This window comes from Limulus polyphemus, unplaced genomic scaffold (assembly GCF_000517525.1).
Source record: "Limulus polyphemus unplaced genomic scaffold, Limulus_polyphemus-2.1.2 Scaffold6504, whole genome shotgun sequence".
NCBI lineage: Eukaryota > Metazoa > Arthropoda > Merostomata > Xiphosura > Limulidae > Limulus > Limulus polyphemus.
This window is the reverse complement of record NW_013672114.1, coordinates 6558-24714: the sequence shown is the minus strand read 5'-3', so window position 1 is coordinate 24714 and position 18157 is coordinate 6558. Positions and strand designations below refer to the sequence as shown.

Genomic DNA, 18157 nt, shown 5'->3' with positions numbered 1-18157 from the left:
ATCCCGTCACGTTGTCACCATCTTATATATATACGAGCCTACCCTATATCTAGTAATCTCCCGACAATTCCCGAAGGTTCCAGAGAAGAAGTGGCGTGATACTAGTCACGTGACCTTGCTGACGCAACAATATTTTTTAAAAGTGTCTACATGTTCAATTTTTCTTTCATGCTTGAAAAATGTCTTTGAAATCATAACAGTCACTGACAACAAAGAAAAAATACTTTCAATTTGATCTTATCCAGTATCTTTGCTTATTACATTCCAGATCAAGGTTTTATTGATGGTTAGATGGGGTGAATTCTTCATTGGATCAGAATTCTAATTCTTATCTTGCTTGTAGCTATCACACACACAGTGCAAAAGTGCTAAAGATATCCTCTCTGTTACTCTTTCAGACATCTAAACATCCAATCTTGGTGCAACTTTAAGCCACATAGAAAAAAAATTAAACTATAACAACAAATGCAGCTGCATCATGATTAAATCTTAAAATGCAAAGAAATTACTCAAATCTATACATAAGAAATAATTGTGGTCAGTGTTTCAGCCTATGAATACTATTTTCAGTGAACTACATTTTACTAAATTGTATTATAAGTTATAAAGAACACCATAAATGATGGTTATAAGGATATTAGAACTAGAATATATATGTGATTCAAATTATTTTTTTAACCATCCCCTCCATATGATTTTGCAATCCCTTGATGTCTTTGATGAAATGCTGAATATACAATCTTTTTTTCATTATAATTTCAAAAAGCCTGGATCTTTAGAAGGGTTTGGATATTCTGATTCAACAATATCTGGTAAAGGTTCTTTAGGGAGACAACTGTTATGATATGATCATCTGATATATTAGAGAAATATAAAAAAGGAAGACAATAAGAAATATTATTCTTAATATACATAATAATTATTAAGAAATATAGAATGGTTGATACACAAACTCTTGTAACACTTTCTGATTTCAGTGTGAAGTTACTTGCTTTTTGGATAAAGAAGGGTATGCTAAGTACATTTTAAGTTACACCATAACAAACATATTCTACTTTTTAAAATTATGTTAAGTTTTCCAGACTTCCACTACAAATTTAACTGAGTTCCCCACTTACTCTTCTTCACTTTGGTCGCCTATCTTTGATGTTTCTTTGGTATAAATGGCATCTTGATACATACAGTAGAACCAGAGTTGTCACTGGGTACTTAAAATATTCAGGGGATCAGGTTCATTTGTGCAGGTATTTTTGGCTTTTTAGTATGATATTGATCATGGTTTTTCTTTCTGATTTTTCAAGACACTAACTTGGGATTCGTGGCAGTGTCAAATAAAATTGGGGCATGGACCTCATGTGCCAATGCCTAGCAATGACTCTGAGTAGAATCCTACTTAACTAAATTTTTATAATCCTATCACTTGACCAGATATACTTGTGCATCTTAGCAATATATGTGCATGCCCTTAATACTGAGAACATTGCTTTAGTAATACTATGGAGTCTTTTGTTTTGGCTAACTAAGATACTGCATTTCTAGGGTGTGGTCACATGGTGACCTTTTATATAAAGTTATGTTAGCTAAGCCATGTCTCCAGTTTGAAATCATATGGTGATCAGTATAAAGTGACATTAGAGGAATGTAGTAGTGGTTTCATTATTTCAGTAAATCTGGCTGCTGCTAGTCAGTTTAGTGAAAAATTAAGTTTATGATACCCAAAACATGACCATTTCGAGCATACAAAGGGAACTGATAATGTAAATGACCCCAAGATGACATTATCTCAGGTTTTCTCTGACAAAGTTGAAATATAATATTAAACTTTTATCTATTAGATTTTTACACATAATAAAGTTATTACCTGTGTGATGTATATTTAACTAATTGAAAAATATTATGAATGTTTGATTATTAAGTTCATATATACCTATATATATCATTTAATGTATTTTCATTACTCTCAGAATCAAAACAAAAATTTCAAATTTGCTTCAAAAATAAAACATATTTTTTATTTTGAAGATTGTTACACTTGTATGTTTTTTAGTTTAGTAATTTATCGTGAATTGTGATAAAGCCATTTGTCTTATAAGTTATAAATTGAATTTGGCAGATTCTTTTCAAGACTGTGGTGTATGTACATCAGAGAGGCCAGAGAAAGTGGAGATAAGCTGTACTGCTCTTTATGATGAACGAGAAGAAAATATAGCTTTCAATGATAGACATTTATGTGCTCAGTGAGTACATATTTAAGCTATCATACATAGACATTGAAGTACAAACCATCAGATGACTAAATATCCAGTTCAAGTTGATATTCACGTAACAGATGTTTAAAGAACAATATCACATAGGCATCTGTTTTGGAAGTAATAATAACCATCAGCATTCCAGAAATTAAATCAACTGAAATATTATTTGACAACTTCAAAAGCTTAATAAAAAAACCTTATTCAGTTTTTTTGATTTAATTTCTTTGTAAATAATATGGTATTTTAAAACAAGAAGATCCTTTGTGTAATATTATTATTTAAGTTACTCATCATAGCTTATAGTTTTACTTTGATAAAAAAAATAATGTCTGGCTAAAACTTAAACATTTACTTATGTTTTCATGTAAATGTTGAGTATATTTTTGACTTTAGATATAAATGCAGTGTAATAGTGCTATATATATATATATATTCCTGTTCATGTTCAGGAAAGAATTTCCAGAAGATCCAGTTAATGAAACAGATGATAAAGGAGCATACATTAATATGTAAGTTTATATATAATTACTGTAAAGCTTCAGTTTATTTTAACTATTTTTCAACCTATAATATTTGGCTTTTGCCTAAATTACTGAATTTTGAATTAAGTTGTATAATAATACTCACACTGATAAAAACTGTATTTTATAAACATACATCATGATATCAAGAAACACACTGGTAGGCATATTCATAACTGTAAGATGTAGATGTAATATAAAGAAAGACCAAATTTCGCTTCTCTGTTGTGTTTCATAGAATTATGTGTCAGAAAAAGTTACTTAGCATAAATTTTCTCCAATAGTTGAAGGTGTATTTCCTGTCAAAACTGTTACAGTATAAATGAGAAACCATGAAATAAAGTTGAATTGTTGTGTTTTTATTTTGTATATAAGCAATGTTTTTTTTTGTACAAATCATATATATAAGAAATTAAGAGATGAAACATACTGAATTACTTTTTTTTATAGAAAATTCCAAATTTTCATCATGTTCTCATCTGAGTCAATAACCCAACTTCGTTCTTTGCTTTTGGTGTCTACTGCTGAGTGATGTTTTCGGGGCAACCATGACACTACCTATTTTTTGGGGTCAAAGCGTGGAAGGGGTGATTCAACAAGTTTAATAAACAAAAGTACCAAAACGTTTTTTGTCATAAACAAAGCCCTGGTTGGGGTGACAATCAAATTAATCTGCGAAAACCCTCATTCTGTCGCCTTTCACCAAATAAAGTTATTTCAATTTTGGCCCATTCTTTAGAAACTTTCATTCCTGCCTTCGTTTCCACTCCAAAAGTTCCAATTTTACGACAAGGTGTACAGCCAAGTTTATTATTTCCAAAATTCAGCCAACCGTACTTCCTGCAAAAATCATGTTTTGATCAGCAGTCCATCAGCTAGGCCAGTCATTATCAGATAGCTCGTGGACACTGGATGGATCAGGAACAGAAACTGTCACTGACGCTGTTAGTTCCTATTCTTGGGTCACCTCCTTACTTATTCTAGCTTTCTTATTCACAGAAGGTGAAAAGAAACTTGGAATTCGTTTTATTTTTACATTGGGGTGTTTTCTCAAGACGCAATGAAAATGATATACACTCCCGGTCACAATAAAATCAAAGCACAGTATCATCACCTCGACTGAGCATGTCAGAACAAAACGACTTATTCCTGAGACTCACATGCATATTTTTAACTTAGCTGAGAAAATGCTGTGCAATTAGTGACGTCAATCATTTTCATCCACTTTGTGACTTATTTTATTTGAATGAATATACAATCCAGACCTGCATACCAGTCAACTCGGCTTGTGGTCACCCGATTCCCAGTTCCAAGCAGTCTCTTTGAACTCAGTATTGTGTCTACCCAGGCCAGGTCTTACCTGCCACTGCTCAATTGAAACCTGTCAATCAAAGTGAAGCCACTACTGTACATCGACTGATAGTTGACACGTCATGTAGGTGTTCAAACCAGGTGACCATTGATGTTCCCTATTAATGGCACACTAATCCTACCTGATGCTGCATTGATGATCACACATACACGATCAAACAAACAGTATCTTTCCACACTCCTTTAAATTTTGTCATTTGTAACACTTCTAGTTCGGTGTCTCTTGGTTCAAAGATTTGTTCAAAGGGGAAAATTCACACATTCATTTACATTACTCTTTCAAGTTTTGTCACCTTTCTCTCCATTTTGCAATATGAAAAATGGTGCTGGTACACAGTACCAATGCATGCCATCTAAAAAGAAGCACCGTGTATTAGTATTTCTGAACATATTGAACTTATCTTGAAAAGTTTACTAAATTCAGTTTATAGATAACTTTTAAATATTCTCTAACTTGTTAAAAGCTATTGGTAATCTTCATGATGTTTCTTCTGGGTGATGAAAAAATGAGTGCATTTACTGATTCGTATGTTTTCTATACAATCAAGGTTGTCCTTTGTTTTTCTGGAAAATAGCTGCAATTCCTGTGTCGAAGGCAAAATGGGAAAAATACCAAGTTATGGTTTAAACAAATGTGATGTGTGTGACAGTGATAATGCTTGCATTGGCTGTGATGGTATTCTCAATAGTGGACGAAAAATTAATGCTTGTGGAAAATGTCTACTACCAAGTGATTCAAAATCTAACAGTGAGTTGTGTTGAATACTATTTTACACTGTAAATAATGCCTGACAGTTGTTAATATATATATATATATACATGTTTATGTTTTATGCTACATATAAATAACATATAAAGTAATAATATTATGCAGAACTTTAAACATAAAATCTAACAAGTTTATGGATATTTAGTTTATTTAATCAGATGTTCTTTTGATTCTATGTTTTCACCTTTAAAAATGTGTGAATGGTCTTGCTGAATTTCCATGTTTTTCATTCATCAACTAATGCCCAGTAATAGTTCTTCATGTGGTCATAAGCTTTAATGTCTGCCTTTATGTTTCAGGCTGTCCAGCTTTTCTGCACATGTGGCCAGAAGTGGTTGATGTGACTAAGTCAAATGAACCAGTAAACATCACCATCCAAATGAATACAGCTTTAATTATAGATGAAATTATCTGTAATATTGAGCCAGTTAACAATGTTGGCACTACTTCAGTAAGAAAGACATGCTTTATTAACTTAAGTTATAAAATCAGAACTAAACCATAATAGTATTAACTCTCTTGGTAGATGGTCCTTTCTTTATACTTTTGAAGAAGATAGTTCCAAAACATATTTACTTCCTCTCCCACTTATAGCTATTACTCGGTTTCTTCCTGGTCTGATTTTTTCTCGATTGCTCCAGTCTTTTATATCCCACTCAATTGCTTTTGTCGATATTTATCTCGTATACTCTCCATCTATGTCAATGCGCCTTCTATCCTGGTACTGTATATAAGCACCTTATTCAGATAATGTGTAAATTTTATTTCTCAACAAAGCATCACTAACAGGTTTCTCAGTATTATGGTAGGTCAGAGATACTTTGAACGTTATCTGTGTTTTCTAGTTGATTTTCAAACTAATTTAAAAAAATTCTGATTGACAAGCTGGTTTATGGTATGAATTTCAGGATTATTATTTTTGGTAGAAAGGCAAATCGGATCTCTCCTATCCCATATCTGACATCTAGTATCGCATAACAGTCGGGAGGGGGGGGTCATTATTGGTTGAGACTGTCAGTGATCTTATTCATAGTGAGATGGAAATATATATATTTGGTTCTGTTGCTGCAATTGAGGGCAATCTTAACATTCTAGAAATAATTTAGATTTCCATTTTCCTGCACCTTCTTTTAATCTGTTGGCTTTTGAGTTTGTGGATTTGTAGCGCTGGGGTCTGGGGTTCGATTCCCTGTGGTGGACACGGTAGATGGTCCAATGTTGCTTTCCTCAAACAAAACAAATTTACCTGACAAATGTTGTTCCAATCAACAGTAATCAACACAGTCTTTAATTGACCTATCAAAAACAAACAGGAGGTCACTTGGGGATAAGCTTCTTTTGATTTGTTTTCTTCTGCTGGTTCATCGAGATTGTGATGTTATGGGCATTTTCCCAGTTGCTTTTGATCCTATACCTTACTTGATGGCTGAAAGGTCTCTCTATCCACGGATATTGTGGTTTATGCTGGAAGGTTTACTTCTCAGTTACGTGAAGGAACAGTTATGCCTTATTTGACGTGTCTTCGGAACTTCGTGATTTAGCCTACCACCGCCAAGTGGACGCATTTTCCGACTCTCAAATAATACATCTACTCCTCAAATTCAGGGTTCTAAGGTGGAGTTTGTGGTTAACCTGAATAGATCTATATCCTCTGGTAAGACAGGGTAAGTCTATACACTTACAGCTCTAAAATCCAACATTTCGTTTTTCTTTCACTTCACTTTGTTGGAAGACTCTCAGGATCACCAACTTCATTGGTGACAAGCTGGATCCATTGTTAGCATGCAAGTTAGTTCAATTTTCGGCTTCTACATTCTCCCCTGTTGTCGTTTGAGTCTCAAATTTCATCGGATCCTACAGGGGGTCATAATTCTGCCCACACTCGTAGGTCCTGACCCTCGACATTAGACTCTCAGTACATTAGTACCCAGAATAGATTCTGTCTATATCCAAGGGTTCTGCTGCTCGGTTGGATCACTTCCAGTGGCGTCGGTGATTATTTTCCGAGAATTTCTGGACGTATGGTAACCTTAACCACAGATTCAGGAGCACTACAGGTTTTTGAGTCAGGATTAGCCATTCAGTTCACATCTTCACTACTTTACATCTTTTTTACTACATGTAGAATTGAAGAAGAATAGTGCCCTAATTCCAAATTTAAGGAAAACCAATTTTGATGGAATGAGATATGATCTGGTTTCTGTAGATTGAACTAAAGAGTTGGGAAGGGATCTTGAACAGATGTGGGAAATATTTAGGGAAAAATTTATATGCCTACAGAACATATATATTCCCTACAGAAAAAATGGCAATGGAGAGGAATAGCCAATATGTTTAGTAAAGGTTTAAGAGATCATCATAGGGATAAACATAATAAATTCAAGAAATTTAAACTTAATGGAAATAATAAGGACTTAGAGGACTATAGGAAATCAAGAGAGCTGGTTAAAAAGGAAGTTAAAAGGGCAAAAACTCTATATGAAAGAGGGTTGGTTGAGTTAAATCAAACAATAAGGAATTATTTAGGTATATATAATGGGTAAGCAAAATGTTAGGATGGGGATTGGACCTCTTAAAAATGATAGTAGGGAGCTGATCTCAGAAGATTATGAGATGGTAAACTTATTAAACTATATGTTCTCTTCAGTTTTTACGAAGGAAGATACAAATATTATGTCTTAACCAGAGCACTTTAATGTATGGGAAAAATATTGATCTAAAGGATATCATTTTAAGTTCTGAAATTGTAAGAGAAAAGTTGGGAAACCTAAAAATTGATAAATACCCTGGACCAGACAAGTTATAAAGGAACTTAAACATTTTATTTGTGAACTGCTAGCTAATATTTTTATAGGTCATTAAGTAGTGGAAGAGTATTAGAAGATTGTAATTTGGCTAATGTTAGTTCAATATTTAAAAGCAGTGATAAACATTGTCCAGGCAATTATAGGCCAGTTAGTCTTACATCAGTAGTTGGAAAGGTTTTGGAGAGTGCGATTAAAGATGCATTGTAAAGTCACTTAAATCAGTTTGATATGGTGTCAAAGAGCCAACATGGTTTCACTAAGGGAAAGTCTTGTTTAGCAAATCTTCTGAAATTTTTTGAGGACGTTACCCAGGATACTAAATATGATTTGTTCCAACCTATTGTCGGGTCCAGTTGATAGAACCAGATTGGGTGCTCCATTCTGTTTCTGTGGAACCTTCTGGAGTGTCCACCTCTTCCGATTTCTTAGGCTATTTCTGTGGAGGCAGCCATGACTTGACATGGTACACCTGGCTATCCAGAAGCTCAAGCTGCAGGCATATAAGTCCTGCAGTCTTTTGTATGGCATTGGTGATTAATTTCTAAGGTTGGTTTGAATTTCGTGCAAAACTACATGAGGGCTATCTGTACTAGCCATCCTAATTTAGCAGTGAAAGACTAGAGGAAAAGCAGCTAGTCATCACCAACTACCGCCAACTCTTGTGCTACTGTTTTACTAACGAATAGTGAGATTGACCATCATCTTATAATGCCTCCACCACTGAAAGGGCGAGCATGTTTGGTGGGATGGGGATTCGAACCCGTGACCCTCATATTGCAAGTCAAGTACCCTAACCACCTGGTCATGCCAGTCCTTTTCGCTTAGTTCAGAGATGAACATTTTTCAATGGAAATGACAAACATATCAACAATGGTGTATTGAGAGGAGATTCAACCAATAACCATAACTCGTTATTTGACCTGACTCTTTGGCAGATATTTTGCATCTTACACAATTGCCCTGTTTAAAGTGGCCTTATCGACTACTGTTCGATTATCATGACTACATATTCTTTGATCCCCAGTCCTCTCTGGATTCCTCAAGTCGCTTTGGGTCCTTGGTTCCAAATGACCATTCCAGTTACCTAATAGATATATTAAGATTACATTACATGTTCTTTCTCAACACCTGTTTGTGACCTGACTCTTATACGCCATGTATCCTCTTTACCTGAAGATTTATCTCTTGTAGCTGCTGACCTATAGACATCACTGGTCGGGGTGATTTGTGCTGTTTGTCTACAGACTGGTTCTTCTTACCAAAGACACTGTCAGACAGGGAACGGGATAAATCCTTATCTACAATTCATCTGATCATTATTTCTCACTTCTGTGTCTGATCAGATTTCGATTATGGTCATGTTCAGTGATAGTCTTGAATTTTTTTTTTACCTGCACTAATGCCTTTAGAGATGTTAGCCAATGAATTTTTATTCTGGGCTCTCTTTGAAGGTAAGGAATTTTCTGTGAGTCACGTCTAATCAGAGTTGTCACATTTCTATGTCCTTAATGGCCCGGTTGAACTGTTTGCTGGAGGTCATTCTGCAAACCGGTATGTGGACATCTCCCAATATTTTTTATCTCACATTACTTGCATGATCTGGCAGTCTTTTCATCTGTAGCTATCTTAACTGGTTCTGCTGGATCATACAAAGGGGTGAGTATTTTCATTGCTACCTTTCAGGGTCCATTACCTTGTTTTCATAGGATCCCACTTTGTGGCGAGTGTTGCCCAGACAGGTGTGCTTTTATCAAGCCAATTCTGCACTAACAACCACTAATTCAATATACTTTATGCAGGTTGCAACAGGCTTGTAGAAATGAGGTGTTCCATAAGACTACCTAGAAGCTGATTGGGTGGTATTATTGTACTATGCTGGATCACCCCTCAAGGAATATCACGAGTAAAGGATAAGGGGTTCCCTCATTTCTGCCGATCATTGGATTGAATAAATAGTGGTTGGTTTGCTTTTAAAAATTAGGAAACTTCGTTCACCTATTGCACTGTTTCCAGAGCACTGTTCCTCAGGACTCTCCATCGTGTATTATCTCCCATATGCTACTCGTAGAGCTATGAAGTCCTTACCACACCTGGTTTCCAGTCAATGGGGTGGTGAACAGAGGCTTTTCCTCTAGAGAGCTTGAGTGAATTCTTTCACTATTCAAGAAGAGGGCGAAGCTGGAGGCCCTCTTACTCATGTTCCTTTATTTTTTCCCAGATGTCAGTAGAAATGGCACCAGCCTATGCAGGAGCCTACTTGTAATACTGGTTCAGATTTGATGTATGGCTATCCAGTTAGGGTGTGCATGGCCCTTCTTTTTATCAATATTGGTTCAGTACATTGTTCATGGAAGAGGGTTCACTGTCTACTTGTAATTTCGAACATGGAGTGGTCCCATTCTGGGTCCTTGGTTGATCACAGTTGTTCCACGTCCTCCCCATAATTATGCGGGCAAACTGGATGTAAGTTCTGAAGTAACTGGATGAGTGTTCATAATTCCAGACCAGATGAGTTCTGTTTCCTTTGGTTGTGTAAGGCATACACGATCCCATCATTCCGAGCCTTGGATGTTGCCTTTCAGAGTTCTTCAGGTTGAAAAGATGGTTTGTCCACTTCAGTGTTACTTATCTATCATTTTTTCAATTCACAAATGCACACTTGCATTGCCTACTAAGAAAGTTAGTACCGGTAGTCATCGGGTTAATTTTTAATTTTTATTTAGGAAATAGCTCACTTTTCTCTTGTTGAACCATCAGTTGTTTGTAATGATCCTGTGATGCTGATTTTGAAGAACCTGAAAGTTGGTGAAGTCTTTGGTTTTACATACAACTGGACAATCAGTTTTAGGTCCAACTCAATTGGTATGAAGCTCAAACTTGTATATGTACACCACGGTTCTAAAGCTTTACTTTCTTTAAGGATATGAAAAATGCCTGAACATGAAAGTAACAATTTTAATAAGATGTATTAATACGAATAATATTTTTTTACATCCTAGCTATATAATATACATTGCTACTCAGAATGTAGAATTTCTCATGTCATGTGAAGAAAGAACAGGTAAAAGATAATACTAGATTTTCTAAGTGAACGATTATTATAGATGGTTCATGTATATTGGTTGTTTGTTTGTTTTGATATTCGTGCAGAGCTACACGAGGGCTATCTGTGCTAGCCGTCCCTAATTTAGCAGTGTAAGACTAGAAGGAAGGCAGCTAGTCATCACCACCCACCGTCAACTCTTGGGTTACTCTTTTACCAACGAATAGTGAGATTGACCATCACATTATAATTCCCCCACAGCTGAAAGGGGAGCATGTTTGGCGGGACGGGGATTCGAACCCGCGAGTCGAGCGCCCTAACCACATAGCCATACCAAGCCACTATCATGTATATTGGAAGTATATTTATAAATTACCATTAACTAATAATTTTGATTTAGTCACAAGTTATTAAGAACTAATATTTTTTTTCAATACACCTAATTGAAACTGAAATATTTAGCTTGTTGGAAAATACAAAAGTTATTTTAATAGTAACATAAACAGAACATATTATGGGCTGTTTTTCTTGCTTATATTTCACTTTAAAAGATTTTCACAGTTAAATCAGGAACAACATATTGAAAACAGTATGAAGTACATAAATTTAGTTCTGTTAATTTATGTAGGGCTTTCCTGAGAGTCCAGTTTGCCATGTAATATATTCTGAGCTGACAACTCACCTCTTCCTGCTGATTAGCTGTCTTCCTTGTGCATTTGCATTAGAGACTTGCATGCCATTTGCCTTGAGGCAAATCCCACTTAATTTCACGTGCTTTAACGCGAACAGTGTATAACGCTGTTGTTCTCATTTTCTGCTGACAGTCGTTTTTTATTTCTCCACTTTGTTCTCTCCTTGCTTCTCTTCCGATTTACTTTTCTCCTTCTTCAAACTCTGCCAGTAATCTTTTTCACCTGGTCTGCAGTATGTCAGACACCTTCTTACATATCACTCTTGACCCGTCGTCCCTATATGTTTGATGTTCTGTCCATAATGTTCATGTCTTCCTATTCCTTGACTTCATGTCGGCCCTTTTCATATTCATTAGTATCCTGAGGCCTTCACTCGACATATTCACACCCAAAGGGTGGTATTATTTTTGTTGGATGATTGAATTTTGTTGGCCCATTCTTGGATGGTTTCTTCTTCTCACACCTCCCTTGTTTTACAGGAGGCTATGCACACCCACTCAATATTTGGTACTACTTTATTTTCTTTATCTCTTGTCTCAGCTGAGTTATTCTCTTTGCCTGCAACGTATGGCACCCATTCCAGGACCCTTTGCTTTTGGGTATTGAACATGTACTTTTGGGCCAATTCACATTGGGTTTGACTTATTGCATCTCATCTGCTGGGATCTTAAAACTTGGTGGCAGGCGCCTCTCTCTCGGCCCACCTGCATTCTACCAATTGAGTGGACTCTATGCCTTAGGTCTTTCGTTGGGTTTGCTTTTGATTGAGCATGCCTCTCATGAACACCTTTGGCACTCTCCTCTACTTCCACCTTCCTCTCTTCTGGTTTACTGTTCCTCATCCTTTGGATTTGGCTGCTTATTTTCTCACTCACCCTTTTCCTTGCTCTACTAATTTCCCTTCTTTCTTACTTCACACTCACACATTTCTTTTCAGTGTGTTATATCTTCCCTTCATCTTCACCTGTGGGTTTGTTCAATCCTTCACTTTCTAGTCGTGTGACATTCTTCTGGTCTCATTTCTGTCATCCTTCCATTGTGTCCGTTTATCAACAAAAGTGTTGGGTCTTTCATCACTGGTCCATCTGTTATTTCTTTACTTCTGACTACCCTACCATGAACCATCTTTCTACCTTTTTTCTTTGCTGTTTATCCATGGCTTTTCAGCCTCTTCCTTTGCTGGTTATTGGATGGCCTTATTCATGGCATTTCTCATTTCCTGGTACTACAATGTGTTTCTTCCTTTGTACCCTCCTGCTCTGTTTTGCTCCTTCATTCTTCTCTCTCTTCCTTGTTTGCCTCCCATACCTGACTGAGATCTTGATGAAAATTTGTATGTTTTCATGTTGTCTTCTTGCTTTTGTACAGTCTTTCTCTCCAGAATTATTTCCTTCTCCTTATTGCCTGTGCTTGCTGCTGTTCCATTGTCTATGATATGTATGCTTCTTGCAGCCTCTTTCATCACACTTATATATTTCTTTCCCCATACTGATCTTTCTTTCCTAAGCCTTCAACTGCTCGGGAGGGTAACCATACTTTTCCTCCTATCTACCTTCCCTCTGGCTTTCCCCTATTTGATTGTTTGGACCAAAATTGGCTTCTGTTCTCTGTTACAGCTGTTTGATGTTCTTTATCATGGACTTATCTCTTTTTGGGTCCTCATCATCATATGCTCCTACTCTGGGACCCTCCCCTTCCAGAGACCTTTCTCCTTCTACCCTTATTGCATGAGTATGGTAACTCCTCTGGTTGGTATGTTTGTCTCTGGATGTGGATGCTCACAATATGTTTCACATTTGTTCACATTTGATTCATCATCTTTCTCATTCTCTTGCATCTCATATTCACCATCTCTAGGGAAAGATCCTCCAAGCAGATATATGGACGATCTTCCACACATCTGTCTCTCCTTATCTACATCACCTGTCTGTTTCATCTTCTGCTGGATTTTGGCTTCCATCTGCCGCTATTCTTCCATCATGCCACTTTCTTGGTAAAGAATATGTACAATTTCTTTTACAGAATCCTCTTTTTAATTTCATAGGATCCTACAAGGTGGCTGGTGTTGCCTCCGAGGATATACTTACCCATACTCTGCATTGAGACAGCATACACACATTGACACACTAGCTGACTTGGCTTTACTAATGTCCACTGTTAGATAAGGTGTTCCACAAGACCATTTGAAGTATCCTTGTGGTATACATATTTACTCAAATGTCCAATCCAGATCATACCTATTCCATAAACTATCAGAAAAGCCAGCTCTGGGATATTGATCTGCCCACGTCTTTGACTCAAGCTTACTGGGTTTTAAAGATAGGAGTTTGCAGTCACCCACTGCACTTCTTCCTTGGATTTTAGCAGGGGTCGCCATCCTTTACACGTGTGTCTTCCTCCGGTCATCTTTATTCGTTGTAGGTCTTCTGCAATTCTCCTTTTGTTTAAGTCTTCTTTAATCCCATCTTTTCAATGCTTTACTGGCTTTTCCTGTCTTCTCTTGCTAGCTATTGGCAGCTCTAATGCTCTCCTTTTTGCTTTTTCTTCTTCTCTTTTCTTCATGTAACCAAACCACCTCACCCTTGCTTCTTTTGCATTTTCCTCTACTCCACAGACTTCTGCTATTTCCTTAAGTTCCTTATTTGTTCTCTACTCTTTTGGTGATACTCCTAATAGCCATCTCAGCATTCCCATTTCTGCTCATGTCAACAAGCCTCTTCTTTCTTCTTCAGGATCCAGGTCTCAGCTCCGTAGCGGAATACTGGTCTAATCATGGTCTTATACACTTTGACTTTCAATGCCCTTTGTAACCTTTTGTGACAGATGACTGTGGCTACTTCCTTTCATTTCCCTCAACTTGCATGGATTCTATTTCTCACAACCTTCTCACTTCATCCTTCAGTTTGGATTGTACTTTCCAAGTACCTAAAGTCTTTTACCTGTTCCAATGGCTTTCTATTTACATCTGCAATATTAACTTTCATTTTCTTATATTTTCCACTCACCATGACTACTATTTTTCTGGCATTCACTTTCAAGCCTCTTCTTTCTAAACTCTTCTGCTACATTTTAACTTATATTCGTAACTCCTGCTCACTTTCAGCTGTTGGAACAAGATCATCAACGAATAATAGTTCCCGCAAAGGTCCCTTATGGCATTATTTACTCAAGAAGTTAATGATAATGATGAATAGCAGGGGGCTAATGGCTGACCTTTGGTGCAGCCCAACATTTGCTCCTGATTTGTCTGCTTATCCATATACAATTGTATATTGTTACAAGCTTTAAGCTATTTAGGGCCCCCCAGTGACACAGCAGTATGTCTGCAGACTTACAACGCTAGAAACCGGGTTTCAATACCCGTGGTGGGCAGAGCACAAATAGCCCATTGTGTAGCTTTGTGCTTAATTACAAACAAACAAATAAGCTATTTAGGATGAACAATTGTGGTTTTCTGTTATAATTTGCAGTCAAATCAACCAACCTCATATAGAGTTAAGTATTATCCCCAAAAAACAATATAAAATCGTGTTTTTTATATAATATCATTTTCATCTTCCTTGAGTGATACACATATTTTAGAGACAAATGACAACAAGTAGCTTTAACTTTAAAATCTTCAAGGTGTTTCTTTATTTTCTGCTTGAAAATAATTTGTAAGATATCAAAGTTTAGTAGTTGGTACGCAAGCAGGTTCTTACAATAATTCGTTTATAAACAACACGATAATTGGACAAAAAGAAATCATAAAGAAAAACAAGAAATCAAGTAATCATTTTTAAGAAATGATACATTAAAAACAAAAGAAGATATTGCATGTTTAGCTGTTCATTTACCTCTTGCATATTGTCCTACTTTAGCACTTGCTGAGGGTAAGCAACATGTAGTGTACATTATTAGTTTTTCTTGAGCATGAAAGTGCACTTAACTCCCTTAACACTGATAGAAAAATCATAAAGGGAAACAACATGCCGTGTAAATTGTTAATAAAGTTTTTCATTGATACTGAAGTGCTTTTTTCCTTTTTTTTTGAGTTTATTAAATTCTACCTATAAGACTTGTGAAAAAAAAGGTGAGAATCTAGGACCCTAGTGAGAACCATGTTTTAATATGTTGTAGTACAAAATGTTTATTAAAGTATATTTACATCTGGCTTTTGTTGACATCTGTTAAAATGAAGTACACACATATGTGCATTTGAAAGTATGGTGCATGTGCATTTTCAGAACAAAAAAATCTGAGGATAATTATAATAGATTAAAATCTTATTTAATAACTGTATAATCTAATAAAGATTCTATCTTTTTGGTCTAAAAGGCTACAGTGTATAATTTCCATATTCCCACTAAGCTGTATGTGTTCTCTCCTTTACTAATGGCTATTGCTGTCTCTTATATACATGAAAACTAATAATTCCTAGAAGACAGCAGCATACTAATATTCTTTACAGCATATGTACAGTTTTTTATTTATAATCGTTTTGGACTTTTACCTTCAAAATACCATAATAAATGTGTATAATATATATATGTGTATTAATTTTTCATCACATCTGATTTTGTGCTTGTTAGAATACTGTATGCATGGATTGAATTTTAAAAAGAAGCCACTTAAATTAATACATGATCTTAAAACTTGTACTGCGATACTCTAATGTACTTAAATTTGATATATGAGTAAAAGATAGTTATTTAAAATTTAAATGGACTACATGGGTAAAGCAAAAGGGGATTGCTGCCGAACCCTGCCATGCCTCGAGTGAATAACCAGGTATGGTCTGCTTTTCAAAACAGGGTTTTGTGGTCACCCATTGCACTGTCTCTGGTGGTGACGTTCCTCTGGGCCCTCCACTGCATTGTCATCCTCCTTTCCTTGAGTGGAGTATGGGAGTGCCTACCATTTCCAGTTCCAAGCTGCTGGTGTGGCTGACCAAGGAGGCACCCTCCTGAATGAATTCCACATGTAAAAATTTTCAAATCATTCAGTTGAGAGTAGGGCAGTGGTGTTCTGCTGGTGTATATACAACGTGGCCTCCAGAGGAGTTGAGCCATCGTCTTGCTGGTTGGCATGGCTTCCTGATCATGTTTACATAACCACACTGGAGTTGAGCTGTCTCCTTACTGGATGATGTGGCCTCCTACTACCATTCACACAACCACTGGAGCTGACCCGTCACCTTCACAGATTATGTGGCCTCCTACTAACATTGACACAACCACTGGAGTCGAGCTGTCACCTTCTGGTTGATGTGGCCTCCTGATACATTTTACACAACTATAGGTATTGAGCCATTACCTTACAGGATTACGTGGCCTCCTGCTTCATTTTACACAAACAATGGAGTTGAGCTGTCACCTTACTGGATGATGTGGCCTTCTGCTACACTTTATGTAAACACTGTAGTTAAGCCATCCCAATTGCAGTTAACCTCTTTGATTGGGAGATCTCATCCTATCTTTGTATAAAAGTTGGTTCCCTCCCAGCATAGAGGTTTTGGATTGGAGTGAACCATTCAACATAAGTCCTCACACGAGTACAGGTTGTCTATATCCCTCCTTCAATTACTTTGTTTGTGTCTTTGGTCACAGTGGTAGTACATGGGATTGTTCATGGGTGATCCTTGTCTATCCCTTGTTCTCTTCTTATGGGGATGGTTTTACCCTTGGATGGTGTTGGACTCTGCCATGGTTGGGAGAGTTGATTACATGTGATAGACATCCTTTTGATACTGGAAAAGTAAGTACTGTATCGGAAGTTATAATTTTCCTATACTGAAAATGTATTTGTGATATGTACTTACCTCCTCTCACACTTCCCACCCTTCCTCTTCACTTCTCCAGTGCTCACACCTTCTGCCAAACCTCGACATGAAGGTTCGGGTGAGGAGTATAGAGGGAGTCATATGCGTCACGTGAACATATCACGTTACTATTGGTTAAGAGATGATGCATGCTGATTTGCATGAGAGGCATGTTGGAATATAGTAATTACAAGAAGGCTTGCGACATGCATAAATAAAAAGTTCACATATAGGGGGCAACACTGAACGAGAATAGCTAATCTTGTAAGTAGAGGTAAGTACCTATCAGAAATACATTTTCAGTATAGGAAAATTATAACCTCTGATTTTGCCAATGTTCTTAATTGTGCCATACTTTCCTCTGAAATTATTCCTAGATTTCAGTATATTTCAAGTTTTGCATTATTCTTAAATTTTGAGTCTCTCGTTAGCCTTGTGTTGTCTTAGCACTCCTTTAGTAGATGTTATGACCTTTTCTTTTCTGTCATTTGCTTCCTCTTCTGTTTGTTGTTGGATATTATATTTATGGAATTATTTTTTCCCTTACTTTTGAGTATTCTCCAAGCTAAGTTGTCCTTTGAAATTCCTGATTTAAAATAGGGTGGTCCATTAAATAACATATTATTGGCTTGTAACAAGATCCCATGGTTCCTTTAGGCATAAAAATGGTGTGGAATAAGTTGACCAAGTTTGTTGAATTTTGGTGTCCAACATGGAAATGTTGAGGTTTAAAGACAAGGATTTGTTGCGTCATCGAGATCACGTGACAATTCTCACGCTCTCTTGTTTCTAGAACTATCCCGTATCTTGGCGAATGGTCTAGTATTTACTAGTAGGGTAGGCTGGTATATATATATAAGAAGGGAAGGTAATGTGTGAGTAGATAGTGAGTAATTGATCTG

At 36.5% G+C, this 18157-nt stretch overlaps 1 protein-coding gene across 1 annotated transcript in view; it reads left to right on the top strand.

Annotated features, from left to right (window-relative positions):
- The window catches only part of LOC111089524, a gene marked incomplete at its 5' end in the record, with an annotated part of 35882 nt that overhangs the window by 12889 nt on the left and 4836 nt on the right, over window positions 1–18157 (top strand). The window contains 3 exons of the mRNA XM_022402178.1: window positions 2114–2237; window positions 2702–2761; window positions 4693–4892. Of these exons, the coding sequence (XP_022257886.1) occupies window positions 2114–2237; window positions 2702–2761; window positions 4693–4892 (384 nt within the window). The remainder of the gene's footprint in view (window positions 1–2113; window positions 2238–2701; window positions 2762–4692; window positions 4893–18157) is intronic.